At 49.4% G+C, this 15,246-nt stretch overlaps 1 protein-coding gene across 4 annotated transcripts in view; it reads left to right on the forward strand.

The window, feature by feature from the left end:
- LOC112651178 (cadherin-23) overlaps window positions 1–15,246 on the forward strand; it is a 77,228-nt gene that overhangs the window by 38,005 nt on the left and 23,977 nt on the right. For all 4 annotated transcript variants that reach the window (XM_049109033.1, XM_035715258.2, XM_035715253.2 and 1 more), the window contains exons 5-11: window positions 5,712–5,933; window positions 6,239–6,358; window positions 7,019–7,199; window positions 12,255–12,388; window positions 12,852–13,061; window positions 13,586–13,693; window positions 15,053–15,155. In XM_049109033.1, coding sequence (XP_048964990.1) covers window positions 5,712–5,933; window positions 6,239–6,358; window positions 7,019–7,199; window positions 12,255–12,388; window positions 12,852–13,061; window positions 13,586–13,693; window positions 15,053–15,155 — 1,078 coding nt within the window. The remainder of the gene's footprint in view (window positions 1–5,711; window positions 5,934–6,238; window positions 6,359–7,018; window positions 7,200–12,254; window positions 12,389–12,851; window positions 13,062–13,585; window positions 13,694–15,052; window positions 15,156–15,246) is intronic.

Here is a 15,246-nt window from a genome sequence, read left to right on the forward strand (position 1 = left end):
TCCCACCAACAATGCACAATGGTTCCTTTGATTTGCATTTCCCTGTTGATGAGAGGTATTGAGCATCTTTCCATGTGTCTGTTGGCCATATGGCCGTCTTCTTTGGAGAAATGTCTGTTCCTTTCTCTTGCCCATTTCTTAATTGGATTATTTGTTGTGGGAGTGTTGAATTAGGTTCTTTGTATATTTTGGACACTAACCCTTCATCAGTATGTCATTTGCAAATATCTTCTCCCATTCTATAGGTTGCCTTTTAGTTTTGTTGATTGTTTCCTTCACTGTGCAGAAGCTTTTGTTTTGATGTAGCTCCGTAGCTTATTTTTGCTTTCATTTTCTTCCCTCAGGGGACGTATCTAGAAAAATGTTGCTGTGGCTGATGTGAGAGACACGATTGCCTATGTTCTCTTTTAGGTTCTTTATGGTTTCAGGTCTCACATTTAGGTATTTCATCCATTTTGAGTTTTTGTGTATGGCGTAAAAAAGTGGTCCAGTCTCTCTCTTTTTTTTTTTAAGATTTTATTTATTTGGGACACAGAGAGAGAGAGAGAGAGAGAGAGAGAGAGAGCATGATCAGAGGGAGAGGGAGAAGCCGACTTCCACTGGACAGGAAGCTTGTGAGGGACTCAATGCCAGGATCCCGGGATCACGACCTGAGCCAAAGGCAGACACCTAACCAACAGCCATCCAGGGGCCCCAAAAGTGGTCTAGTTTTATTCTTTTGCATGTAGCTGTCCAGTTTTCCCAACATCATTTTTTGAAGAGACTGTCTTTCTCCCATTGAATATTCTTTCCTGCTTTGTTGAAGATTAATTGACCATATAATTGTGGTTTTATTTTCAGGATTTCTGTTCTTTTCCATTGATCTAGAACACTTGTGATTTTTTTTGTCTTTTTGATAATAGCCAATCTGACAGTTATGAGGTGATATGTCATTGTGATTTTGATCTGTATTTCCCTGGTGACAAGTGATGTTGAGCATATTTTCATATAGCATTTTCACCTGCTATTGGCCATCAGCAGGTCTTCTTTGGAAAAATGTCTATTCAAGCCCTCTGTCCATTTTTTAATTGAGTTATTTGTTTGTTGTGTAAGTTTTTTATATATATCTTAGATATTAATCCCATATTAGATGTATAATTTGCAATGATCTTCTCCCATTTAGTAGTTGCCTTTTGTTTTGTTGATGGTTTGCATGCAAAAGCTTCCTTTGTTGCCCTTGACTGGAGAGAGTGAGCCAAAAATATTGCTAAGATTGATATCAAAGAGCTCGCTACCTATGTTTTCTTCTAGGAATTTTGTGGTCCAGGTCTTACATTTAAGTCTTTAATACATTTTAAATTTGTTCCCATTATATATTCTTGCCTCCTTTGTCATAGATTAATTGACCATATATGCCTAGGAGTTTTTTTCTCTGTTTTATTCTATTGATCTGTATGTCTGTTTTTGTGTCAGTTCCACACTATTATAATTACTGTAGCTTTGTAGTATAGTTTGAAACCAGGAGTCATGAAACCAGGAGTCATGATCTTGCCGGCTTCATTCTTTCTCAAGATTGCTTTGGCTATTTGGGGTCTTTTGTGGTTTCGTATACATTTTAGGATTCTTTGTTCTAGTTCTGGGAAAAATGCCTTTGGTATTTTGATAGAGATTGCATTGAACCTGTAGATTCATTTGGGTATTATGGACATTTTGACAATATTGATTCTTACAACCCATAAGCATCACATATATCCTTCCATTTTTGTGTGTGTCATCTTCAATTCCTTTCACTGTCTTCCAGTTTCCAGAGTATAGGTCTTTTACTTCCTTAGTTTAAGTTATTCTCAGGTATTTTATTCTTTATGATGTAATTATAAATGGAATTTCTTAATTTCTCTTTCTGATAGCTTGTTATTAGTGCATAGAAATAGTCAATTCGTGTATGTCAGTTTTGTATCCTGTGACTTTATTGAATTCATTTATCAAGTTCTAATAGTTTTTTTTGGTGGAGTCTTTGGGGTTTTCTATATATAGTAGCTTGTCATCTGCAAATAATAACAGTTTTACTTCTTCCATTCCTAATTTGGATGCTTTTTATTTCTTTTTCTTGTCTAATTGCTGTGGCTAAGACTTCCAATATTGAGTAAAAGTGGTAGGAGTGAACATCCTTGTCTTATTTCTGATCTTAGAGGAAAAGCTTTTAGCTTTTCACCATTGATGATGTTAGCTGTGGGTTTGTCATATATAGCCTTTATTGTGATGAAGTATGTTCCTTCTATATAATTTTGTTTAGAGTTTCTATCCTCAATGGATGTTGAATTTTGTCAGATGCTCTTTTTGCATCTATCAAGATTATCATATGATTTCTATCCTTCATTTTGCTAACATACTGTATCAAGTCAATTGCTCTGTGGTTGTTGAACCATTCTCACATCCCTGGAATAAGTGCCATTTGATTATGGTGTGTAATCTTTTTAGTGTATTGTTGAATTCAGTTTGCTAATTGTTGAGGATTTTTGTGTCTATGTTCATCAGGAATACTGGCTAGTAATTTTCTTTTTTCATGGTGTCTTTGCCTGGTTTTGGTATCAGCCTCAGAAAATGAGTTTGGAAGCATTCTTTCCTCTTCAACTTTTTAGAGTAATTTGAGAAGGATAACTACCAACATTTCTTTAAACATTTGGCAGAATTTGCCTGCAAAGCTGCCTGGTGCTGGACTTTTGTTTTGGGAAGAGTTTTTAAATTACTGATTAAATTTATTACTTGTAATCAGTCTATTCAGATTTTCTATTTCTTCATAATTCCATCTCAGAATATTACATGTTTCTAGTTTTTAATTTCATTGACCTTACTATTTTTTTAGTCTTTATCTGTTTATTGCCACTCTGATCTTTATTTCTTCCTTTTACTAACTTTGGCCTTTGATTGTTCTTCTTTTTCTAGTCCCTTTAGGTATAACGTTAAATCATTTATTTGGGATTTTTTCTTGTTTCTTGAGGTATACCTGTATCACTATGAACTTTCCTCTTAGAATTTTTTTTTTTTTGCTTTATCCCATAGATTTTAGAAAGTTGTGTTTTCATTTTCATTCATCTCAAGGTATTTATTTTTTCTTTGATTTCTTCATTGACCCATTGGTTGTTTAGTAACATGTTGTTTAACCTTTATATATTTGTGGGGTTTTTTTAAGTTTTCTTCTTAGAATTGATTTCTAGTTTTATACCACCACGGTCAGAAAAGATGCTTGATATGATTTCAGTGTTCTTAATTTATTAAGACTTGTTTTATGGCCTAACATGTGATCTATCCTGGAGATTGTTCCATGTGCATTTAAAAAGAATGTGTATTCTGTAGTAGGGGGATGAAATGTTCTGTATATAGTTATTAAGCCCATCTGGTCTAATATGTCATTGAAAGCCAATATTTCCTTATTGATTTTCTTTCTGGATAACCTATCCATTGATGCAAGTGGGGCATTAAAGTCCTATACTATTATTATACTACTGTCCATTTCTCCTTTATGTCTGTTAACATTTGCTATATATATATATATATATATATATATATATATGGGGGTGCGCAATGCACACGTGTGTATTTTATATATGTGTGTATGTGTTTCATATGTGTGTGTGTGCACACATGTGCACACATGCACATGCACTTTGTTGGGGGAATAAATCCCCACCACCATTTTTAATAAAAATGAACACAAACACATTATGGAAAAGATAAAATCCATATGAGGATTCAAAGATAACATGAGAGATTTCGAAGATATTTCCTTCTTAAGACACTTCAGAGTATTCTTCTTAGTTTATGCGAGTTCCTTCTCTACCCTGGTAGAAAATTTTGAGAAATGTTAAAATAATGCATTTCCCCTCTCTGTGTGATTATTGTTTTAATAAAGATTCATTGAGATTCTAAGACCCAGAAGAATGCCTCCCTGATAGTGGGATTTAGTCCATGTGACTAATGACCACAGACCAGAACCCCAGGAAGTTTGAGCTAGAAGGAACTGTAACTATCAAGTCAGGTTCTTTATTAACAGAAAAAGTCCAAAAAGGAAATGTAATATGCCCAGGGTCACAGAGCTCCATCTCAAGGGTGTCAGCCCTACCTGCTTTGGAAACAACTTTAGCAACCACCTAACGCCCACCCCTCCAAGATCCACAGCTACAGCTCAGTGGACTCACTGCCTCCTTGGGGGCAGTGAAAGTCTTCTTGGTTCTACATCTTCTGCCCATCTATCCCTCTGGAGATGATTCCAGAACCACCCAAGCTGAGTTCCAAAGCCCCAAGAAAAAGATACGCACGAGCTGTCTGCATCCAGCCTTTTTTTTTTTTTTTTTTTTTTTAGCACTTGTTTTCTGTTCTGTGGCTTTGGCCATGGGCTAGTAGTCATATTCCCTCTACCCAGACATCTTTGCAGTTATTATAACCTTATTATCTAATATTAGTCACTAATTATGGTTTGTCTTAGTCAAGGTCCTGGCAGGAAACAGATGGTACACTCAGGGCTCAGCTGAAGAGAGTTTAATGAGGGGACTGTTTACAGAGGATTGGTGAAGCACCCATAGAGCAGCAACTGCAGGAAGCCATTACCACCCACACATCCAAAAGGACAATAAGAGGAGGTGAGGTGGCATGAGCCCAGCGAGAGCTGGAGCCATGGAAGAAGGGCCATCCAGCAGGAGAAATACAACCCCTGGCACAACTGTAAAATTGTGAAAGAAATGCCCCACCTTTCTTTCTCCCTTCCTCCTGGCTTCTGCTAGGACCTCCTGTTGGTAAACCGCATCTGGAAGCCAGATGGGAAGGGAGCCCAGATGAGGCAGTCCACAGGGGATGTCCTCCCAGGTGGAGAAGCAGAGAATGGCAGGGGGGCAGCGCGAGGGACAGAGAATATCAGCACAAAGCTCATTTCCTTCTCCCATTTATCCACTCTGCTTGTAAAGTGCACCTCAGTCATGTCTCTATGGTTCTTGAGTGCTAATCACTGAGTTCTTGAGTGCTAATCACTGAGTTCCAACTGGCTGGATATTTCATGTGGTCTGATTAAACCAAGCATCAGCCAGGAATGGCCTGTTGCAGGAGAACATATGGCAGAAAATGTTGCTGCGGTGAAGTCATGTTCTCTGAGCTTTATTTTTCACGGTTCAACAAATCCTGCCATTTAATTGCCCCAAACCCAGTGTCTTGCCTCTTAAAAATGCCAAAAATAGGTATTTCTTCCATTTCCATGAATAGTGGGTGAAGCTTATTACTGTGTTGGGCTGAGAACATGACATCCTTGCCTTTGGTGATCTGGCAAGAGGCCCAGGGTCAGTAAGGCCCCAACCCAACCGAAGCTGTGGCCCGAAGGTAGTGACTGAGGTTCATCTCCTATGCTAATTTTAATCACTAGGTTGCTGTGCTGACAAGGATCATGAGGTTGCATCTAGCTTCCGCAGTGCCACAGTTGATTAGTGATGTCTGCCACGGGCAGAGGTAAAGGGGTGGGGATGGCAGTGCCATCTTGGACCTAAACAGTTACCTAGCTTGGCTTTTGGAGGAGCCTCTGTGATTTCCTCCTCTGCTAGCCTGTGACTGCCCACATTCTCATCCTTCTCTCTTTGTCTCACCATATTGGATCACGCTGAGTGATCCCAGCCTAGGAGAACATCCAGCTGTCTGCACTTCAGTCCCTCTAGACAGCTGACCAAGGAACCTGACCACACTCTTCTTCACAGGCCACCACGCACGTGTACGTGACCATCGTGGACGAGAATGATAATGCACCAGTGTTCCAGAAGCCCTACTACGAGATCTTACTGGACGAGGGCCCGGACACAATCAACGCAAGCCTTATCACCATCCAGGCACTAGATCTGGACGAGGGGCCCAATGGCACAGTTAACTACGCCATTGTCGCAGGCAACATCATCAACACCTTCTATATCGACAGACACACGGTCAGCAGCTGATGGTGGGGTTTAGAAGGAGGCTCAGCTGGCTAAGGGGATTGGAAGAGACCTCAATGGCATCATGGGAGGTGGGAGCAGGGCAAAGATGGAGTATGAGGGGAAAGTATGGGGGCAGCCAGTGCAGAAGGATGCAAAGCTTGGATGGGATGGCAACAGAGGCTCCCCGTCATGATCGGGATGCCAGAGCACATCTCCTGGAGTGGTCTGAGAGGACCCCCTGAAGAAACTGGTTCCTGGGGTGCCCCACACCCACCACCCATTGATCCACCCTTGTCCCCTCTATTATTCCCCAGGGCATCATCAGTGCTGCCAAGGAGCTGGACTACGAGATTAGCCATGGCCGCTACACTCTGATTGTCACTGCCACAGACCAGTGCCCCATCGTGTCACACCGCCTCACCTCTACCACCACGGTGGGTGGGTGGGAGATGGGACATAGCCTCAACATGGGGGAGGACAGGGTTCAGAAAGCTCTAACAGGGAAGGGTAATAGGGAAAGATTGTCCAGGACAAGCACCTAAATCCAAGAGCCCTGACCTGGTCTTGGCAGCTCAGCAACACTTGCTGTGTGACTTTGAGGAGGTTGCTGAACCTCTCTGTGTGGCTGCATCTATCAGACAGATAGTGATGCCTGCCTTTCTCCCGCTCATGGGAAGAGCACAAACTCTGGTCAAACCAACAGAAGCTCAGATCCCTGCTCTTCCACTTCCTAGCTGTGTGACTAGGCAAGTCTGTTAACCGGCCCGAGCTTCACTTTCCTCCTCCACGAAAGGGAGATAGTAAAGGCTTGTCAGGGTGTGGGAGGAGCAGATGAGAAATAACCATTGTGCAGCAATAATAGAAGTTTGTAGCATTATTATTAATAATAATATGATGCCCATAAAAAGGCTCTGACAATGGCAATAACCTATCCACAGGCATAGCTTGAAAGGCCCTCCCTATCCATGATCCCTGGGGATTCTTGCATCTGCTCCATGAGACAGGATTATCAGACCCACTTTATAGATGAGGGAACTGGGCTCAGCGCAGGGCAAGTGGGATACAGCCCCCGCTAAGCTTGTCCACCATCTCAGGTGCTTGTGAATGTCAATGACATCAATGACAATGTGCCCACCTTCCCCCGAGACTACGAGGGGCCATTTGACGTCACCGAGGGCCAGCCAGGGCCCCGAGTATGGACCTTCCTGGCCCATGACCAGGACTCAGGCCCCAACGGGCAAGTGGAATATAGCATCGTGGATGGAGACCCTCTGGGTGAGTGGGGCCTGAGCTGGGTGTGGAGGGCGGCGCAACCCGGGGCCTCTCCTCTACCCCACTTAGGAGCAGTGGCCTTGAGCTCTCTGGGCCTCAGTTTCCCCACCCATAAGGTGATGGGTATACTCTTCTCCCACCCCTCCCCTTCTTCACAGGGATATGTGAGAACATTCTGAGATCTGAGACTGGGAGCCTTGGAGGATCAGAAAGGCCCCTTTGAGAATCAGATAGAAAATGCCCCTGCGTCACACCCAGAGGAAAGACTCCAGGGTGGAGGGAGGATGAATATCCTTGCCCCAAACCTTCAGGACCCTCTGGATGCATTTAGCACCTGGATTTTTCTGCATATCTTGTTACCATGAATAGCCTTCACAGCTACCTCGGTGACTGTCCTCAGTTGAAGAGGAGGGTTGGCCTGGAGGAGGAATTCCAAACTCAAAGGCCTGGCGGTGTCAGGCAGGGGACACACATGGGGGAAGGGGGTTAGGCAAGACAGCAGGGAGCAATGGAGCCTGTGACGGTCCCAGCTCAGCTCCTGCCAGCGTGGCTATGTCAAAATGTTGGCCCAGAGGAGCTAGGTCTTCCCATCTTCAAAACAAAAGCTAGAAATCCAAATCTCTGTGAAACATCCTGATTCTTAATTGATCATGCCATAAATATCTATTGAGCACCTACCATATGCCAGTCATGTTCCAGGTGCTGAGGATGTGGAACAGTACAAAACAGACACAAGTCCCTGCCCTTAGAGAGCATGTGTTCCAGTCAGAAGACTCAGGGGATGAACATAAGTGATTGAGTAGTTAACTTAGTATACTGGGAGGTGCTAAGTGCTATGGAGAAACACTCCATAGCACTTAGCTTAGCCAGGAGACAGGGAGGGCCAAGCAAAAGCTGTGATTTTAGGGTACACAGGGAGGACCTGTCCAAGGAGGTGACATTTGAGCAAAGACCTGAAGGAAGGAGGAGTGGGTCATGTGGACATCTGGGGAAGACCATTCCAGGCAGAGAGAACAGCAAGTGCAAAGGCCCTGAGGCCAGAGCATGCCCTGCCATGTTCACAGAGGAATATAAGGGCCCTGATGTTGCTGTGAAGTCGAGCGAGAGGAAGAGCAGGAAGGGATGAGGTCAGAGAGCTGGTAGCGCCAGATGTCTTGAGCCCCACAGGAGCATGATGAGGACCTGGCTTTAGCTCCGAGTGATATGGGAACCATGGGAGGGCTTGGAACAGAGGAGGTACACAATTTGACTTAGATTTTACCAGGACCACTAATTCCTCTGCCCAGAAAAGACCATTGAGGCTAAGGGGTGGAATGGGGGAGACTATGGGAGTCTGCTGCAATCACTCAGGCTGCAGATGGTGTGGCTGGGACCAGGCTGGTGGCATCAGAGGTGGTGACAGGTAGACAGCTCTGGTATATTTCAAAGATGGAACCAACAGGATGTGCTGACTTATGCGATGTGGAGAAAGTCTAAGATGACAGAGGGGTTTCGGTCTGAGCAACTGGAGAGAGGGCATGACAGTCAGCTTGTGGTAGGCTGCAGCAGGAGTAGGTGAGGAGGAAGAGGTGACGTTAGGTTTGAGATGTCAGGTGGGGGGACGCCTGGGTGGCTCAGCGGTTGAGCATCTGCCTTCGGCTCAGGGCGTGATCCCGGGGCCCAGGATCGAGTCCCACGTCGGGCTCCCTGCATGGAGCCTGCTTCTCCCTCTGCCTGTGTCTCTGCCTCTCTCTCTCTCTTTCTCTCTGTCTCTCATGAATAAGTAAATAAAATCTTAAAAAAGAGAGAGAGAGAGAGATGTCAGGTGGGGGTTAGATGCTCAAGCCAGGGCCTCAGGAGAGAGGTCTCTGCTGGAGGCAGGTATGTGGGAGCTGTCACCATAGAGACAGGGAAAGGCCCGAGATGAGAGGTAAGGACTGGCCCAAGGATAGGACGCAAGGTCCAAGGACCAAACATAGCACCTGGGGTGTCTTTGCAATCAAGAACCTAAAACTTTGTTAGAGCGAGGCTGGGAGCCTTGCTCTCCATTCCATTTACTCCAAAAGTCCCTTCTCTGGCCAAGCATTGTGCCTTCCACTTCTGACACCAGCAGAGCAAGGGACTTTCTGTGTTATTCTCACAAACACAGAGGCTTTATGGTTGCACGGGTGTCCCTGCGCCTGTTCGCCGGGCTGCCGAAGCTTCATGCTGGGCAGGCAGCTGAGTCCCTTCTTGGTAAGAGGCCGTCACTGCACCCAGCTTTGGGGTCAGGCTTACACCTGTATCCTAGCAAACTGCAGGCTCCTCCATGCCATGGGCCTTTGGAGTCATGAGCAAAACCTCCCGGTTAAATTTACACATGATCATGGTCAGCCATAGGAATTTAGGATCTTATGGGTGTGTCGCAGGAGACAGAGAGGCACCACACACACACACACACACACACACACACACACACACACACAGAGAGACAGAGGAGTAACAGAAGCTTGGGATCCGCTTCCCCCAGGAAGGAAGAGTAGATGTTCCAAACCCAAAGATAACTTCAGGGTCCCAGAGCACGGCCCCATTGCAGGATGGACAAGTGAAGGCTGGGGGTGTGACTGGCTCCCACGAGGCGCAGCTTCCACGCCCCCCCCCACCGCTCCCCCTCCCTCCTGGTTCAGTGACACCATGGTGGTGCCTTGAAAACTTGACATGCTACAAATCAGGGCTGTTTCTGTGGAGAGCCAGTGTAGTGCCCCACCAGTGGTAAAGGCACATGCCAGGGCCACCCAGGTCCCAGCACTGCAGCCTGAGCCTGGAGGGGCTCCTGTTGGAGGGGGACACAGCAGGCACGACACTGTTTTTGCAAGCCCACTAGGCTTGACAGAGAGGATCCATGGTCAAGAAATAGCTGGGAGGGATCCCTGGGTGGCGCAGCGGTTTGGTGCCTGCCTTTGGCCCAGGGCGCGATCCTGGAGACCTAGGATCGAGTCCCACGTCGGGCTTCCGGTGCATGGAGCCTGCTTCTCCCTCTGCCTGTGTCTCTGCCTCTCTCTCTCTCTCACTGTGTGCCTATCATAAATAAATAAAAAATTAAAAAAAAAAAAAAAGAAATAGCTGGGAAACAGACCATATCCCCTTGAGCCCCTGGCTCTTACCTTGGCCTTCCCAGGACCTCCAGCGGCTCCTCCCAGTCAAGCCCACTCCTCAGACCTATCACACATCCTCATCCTTCTTGAAAGACCCCCACTGCCTGGGCTTCCTTTCCAGGTCCCCCTAATGATACCAAGACCTGCACAGATCCAGCACACATGAGGCGGACCAGGCTTTGTCCAGCCCCAGAGCAACCCTGCAATGGCACCTCTTGATTGGCCCATTCTCCATATGGGGACATCGAGGCAAAGCTCAGTAGCATGCCCAAGGGCACATGGGAGTGAAGTCAGGGTGCAGATGGAGTGGAATGGGGGCAAGCTGCTGAGGATAATTTGTAGTGGGGTCCTTGGACTGCCCACCTCCCCGATCTTCAATCCTTGAGCTGATTTCATGGGAGTCTAGCCCAGGCCCAGGCCCCCAGAGCCTTAGGCCTTAGGCCGCCCTCCTGAGCTCTCCGAACCCCTTTCCTTCCTTCAAGACAGTGGCTGGCTTTGGAGACAGGGCTGGATGCCATCTGATGGCACATGGTCAGGGGCCCAGACAGGGCTGGGAAACCCCTTAGAAAGGGAATCCCCAGATCTTGTGAGCCCTTGAAGTGTCAGGCTTAGGAAATCCTGCTTCAGATAGCTTGCACCCATCCAGGGAGGTACAGCCCATGAGGCTGCAGGTGGGCCACAGAAGGGCTGCCAGTATAGTCAGAGCAACCGGAGCTGAGGGCAGGGATGGTGAGGCCGGATGGGAAGGAGCAGGCAAAGAAGATTGTTGGCGGTTCGGGCCTCCACCCTTGCCCCCACGTCCAGATGCTGCGTGTCCACCAGCAAGTTGATGCCCCACTCTGGGCCTTTGCCCCCAAGCATCAAAGGGACAGTGAAGCAAGTCATTCCTCTCTGTCCTTAGTTCCTAGGGACAGTCCCCTTGCCTCCCCTGCTCTTCTCCTATCCCCCTGGGCTCCCTTCTGCCCTCCCCCCCACGCACTACCTGTCCCCACCCTTCCCTCCCAGCACCCCCCACCCTGTGCGCTCTGATGGCGGTATCCGGAAGACCACTGCCCTGTGCGTGCAGTGGGCTGAGACCTGGAGCCCTGGATTTTCGAATACTGGTTCTGGAATGAGCTTAGGCAAGTTGTCACCCTTCTCTGGACTCTCCATTCATTTTCCGAAGGACGTGAGGGCCTGGATGGTCTCTGAGGTCCCCACCAGGTCAGTCCGAGAACCTGGGGCTCTTGCTGGGGACACTCTCAGACATCCGGGCCCCTCAGCCAGGCCGGAACAAGGACCAGAGCCAAAGGGCCAGCTGAGGGCTTTCTAGTACATCAAAGGAAAGAAGTCAGGTCTGACGAGAGGCCGAGACGTGGCCCCAGGCCTGGCAGGAGCCTGTTGACACATCAGCTGTGGCTCCGACCAGGCCTGTACGTGGGGCAGCTGGGGCTCCCCTGCCCTCCATCATTTCCGCTCTGTCGTACTTGGGGTCCCTCACCAAGAGCAAGCCATTCGCTGGGGGTAATACATGGTATCTGGAAGGAATGGCACGTTACGGGGTACCCGAGACCTTCATTAACCCGTTTCTGATCCGTAGTGGTGAGAGGGTGCCTGTGTCAAAAGGGGCCCCCACTTTTGCCGACGTAACCGTCTTACTTAGGGTCAGTCCCTGTGCTGTGTCCTGAGTGTGGCCCAGGGAAGGGAACTGGCCCGGGTCTCAGGCCCGCTGGGGTAGAAGCAGGCTCGTGAGCACCCGCACCTCTAGCGCTGCTCTGTCCCCCTCGCTCCTGCACTGCTCAGCCCTTGGCAGGCTCCCTGAGGCTCTGAAGCTGGGGTCCAGGAGGCCCCGCACCCAGCCATCCCCCCCACACCGGGCGAGTAGTAGGAAGCGGGGGGAGGCTAGGGCTTTCCGGAGCTCCCGGCCGGTCCCAGCTAACTCAGCCTCCCCCGGGGCAACACGCAGGGGAGTTTGTGATCTCTCCTGTGGAGGGGGTGCTGCGGGTCCGGAAGGATGTGGAGCTGGACCGGGAGACCATCGCCTTTTACAACCTGACCGTCTGTGCCCGCGACAGGGGGGTGCCCCCACTCAGCTCCACGGTGAGTCCAGGGCCCCCATTCCAGTGGCTTCCCTTCACTGCTCCCTGAACTCTCCATAGAGATTTCTATATATATATATATATATATATATGCCCACCCTTGCGCCCAGAGAGGCCCCAGGCTGACCTGGAGCCAGTCCTGACCCTTAGGGCCCTAACAGAGCTGCCAGTGCCTCTCGGGGCTCCCTGGGACCTGGCAGCCAGGGCCGTGCAGAGCTCCCCCCACCCAGACGGCCTGGCCCCGGTGCCCACCCGCTGCCATTTGCACCCTGCCCTCTGCCCCGGCTCTGCCTCTCTGCTTGCTGCTTCTCCTCATTCTCATCCTCATGCCTTTTTCATTATCCTGGTCTTCCTCCGTCTTCCTCCTCCATGGCCACCTGCACCTTTCCTTTGCAATCGCCATCCCCTTGCTCTCCTGCCTCATCCGGAGCCCATCACTTCTCCTCTTCCCCCATCTGCCCCAGATGATGGTAGGGATTCGAGTGCTGGACATTAATGACAACGACCCCGTGCTGCTGAACCTGCCCATGAACATCACCATCAGTGAGAACAGCCCTGTCTCCAGCTTCGTCACCCATATCCTGGCCAGTGACGCCGACAGCGGGTGCAATGCGCTCCTCACCTTCAACATCACTGCGGGCAACCGAGAGCGGGCCTTCTCCATCAATGCCACGGTACGGAGGCCCCAGGGCTCCTTCCGAAGAAGAGGGCCCTGCCCTAGAGGCTTTCTGCTCTGCTGTCTGGGCATCTTCTGGTTCACCTTCCTCCTCGAGCCTCTGCCCTCTGCTGGGACATGGGGGTCTCTGGGTAGCATGGAATCCTGGATTTCCAGCTGAGCCATCCCTGGGGTCCCTGTCACCCCGAAGGCTTGCTGTGTGCAGAGATGGGGCCAGAGCCTCATTCCAAGATGCACCAGCAAGTCCTCATTTGTCCTGTTGGGGTGTTACCAGCTCCTAGCCCCTGCAGGGTCTTCAGGGGGCCCACCCCTTTCACACAGCAAGACTGGGCATTGGTGGATCACTTGCCCTGGCAAGACCCTGCCAGCCTTTTATGGCCTTCTCGACCAGATCTTGGGCAGTTTAGGGAGAGAATTCACACCTGCCCCTGTGGCTGCAGGCCAAGCAGCTGGGCATCTGTGGACCAGAGCCCAAAACGAGGGGCAGGTTGCTGCTCAGCTCACCAGCCTTCCATATCTCAGACAGGGGTCATCACCGTGAACCGGCCACTGGACCGCGAGCGGATCCCAGAGTACAAGCTAACCATTTCCGTGAAGGACAACCCGGAGAACCCACGCATAGCCAGGAGGGTGAGGCTGGAGGACACAGGGGAGCAGGCCAGAGGTGGCAGGCAGCATGCCTGGGGATTAGATGCACAGGCTTCAGAGTGAGCAAGTGCCCAGTTCAAATCCCAGTTCTCCCTGTCACTGAGTGTGCGGCTTGACACATTTCTCTCATACCCCATTTTTCTTCTCTTCTGCAAAATAAAGACTACCCCTACCCCAAAGTTGTAGAAAGGACTTGAAGGAGCCAATATCTAGACAGTTGTCAACGGTGTGCTTGGCACATGGCAAACACTCAAAGAACACAAGCTGTCATCTTTTCTCCCCATACCACTGACAATTGAGCACACACCACAGCTGTGTGTGCATACGGACCTGCATACACTCACAAACACATACTCTGGGTTCTGAAAGGGTTGCGTTTTCCAGGTGGCTTTCCCTCAAAAGCCAAGAAAGTTGGATGTCTTTGCTAAGAGGAGGTGGGTATTGCAAAACAGTCCCTTTGGGAGTAAGAGTCAACCCTCTATCCCCAGCGCATGAGGTCTGGGGCAGAGCCCTGGCCAAGAGCCCTTGGGTCTGGCTCCTCTCAGCTCTGTTTCTGATGGGCTGCATGACTCACTGCCCGTTCTGGGCCTCGGCTCCCCCATCTGTATAAGCCCCTCATCTGTGTTCCTCTCCTTTCTTCCATCTCTCACCTCCTGCCTCCTCCTCTTCTCCCCCGGCTCTCAGCTCCCCCTCACCTGTCTGTGCTGGAGGAGGGCTGGGTCATCCTGGAAGCAGCAGCCCTGGGGGAGGGAATCAGGAAGCCGGGAGGCTAGTCCCCACTCTGCTGCTAGCTTGCCCTGTGGCTTTGAATAGCTGCCCCACCTCTGGGCCTTGGTTTGCTCAGCTCTGCAATGGGATGGCATCCAGGGATATGGAGAGGTTCTAAGATAAGGACTCTACTGTGGTTTTTGAAAGGTGTGAGGTACAGCACCGGAGGAGAGTTTGGTTGAGCCCAGACTGGAGCATCAGGCAGGCCTACAGGGTCTGAAAACAAGAGTCCTCTTCCTGCCAGAAGTCCTTTCTTGCCAGGAGATGGAACATGATTAACTGCTGTTCTCATCCATCCTGGTCACTTCACCATACCTCTGTGAAGGAGTTAGGATTCCCATATGCCAGACTGGAAAACTGAGGCCCAGATAGGAGACATGATTTGCCCAAGGCCACCAAGTGAGCTGCTAGCAGCACAGCAGGGACTTGAACCCAGGTGTCTGGACCCCCAAGTGGGGGCTTTTTAATTGTCTACCTCTGCGTCCTGACCCCCCACCTCTCAGCCCTCCTCCCACCGGAGCGTTTTTGCTAGAACCTGTCCTACAACCTATCCTTCCCTTGTGCCTCCCTCAGGATTTTGACTTGCTGCTGATCTTTCTGGCAGACGAGAATGACAACCATCCCCTCTTTACTGAGAGCACCTACCAGGCAGAGGTGATGGAGAACTCTCCCGCTGGTAGGTGCCAGACGCCCCTGGGAACTCCTGCTGCTGCCAGGCACCACCTGGGCCCCAGATGCCTGAGGACCTCCCTTGCGCTTGATAGGGG

The sequence above is a fragment of the Canis lupus genome, chromosome 4 (genome assembly GCF_003254725.2).
Source record: "Canis lupus dingo isolate Sandy chromosome 4, ASM325472v2, whole genome shotgun sequence".
In the NCBI taxonomy this organism is placed as follows: Eukaryota; Metazoa; Chordata; class Mammalia; order Carnivora; family Canidae; genus Canis; species Canis lupus.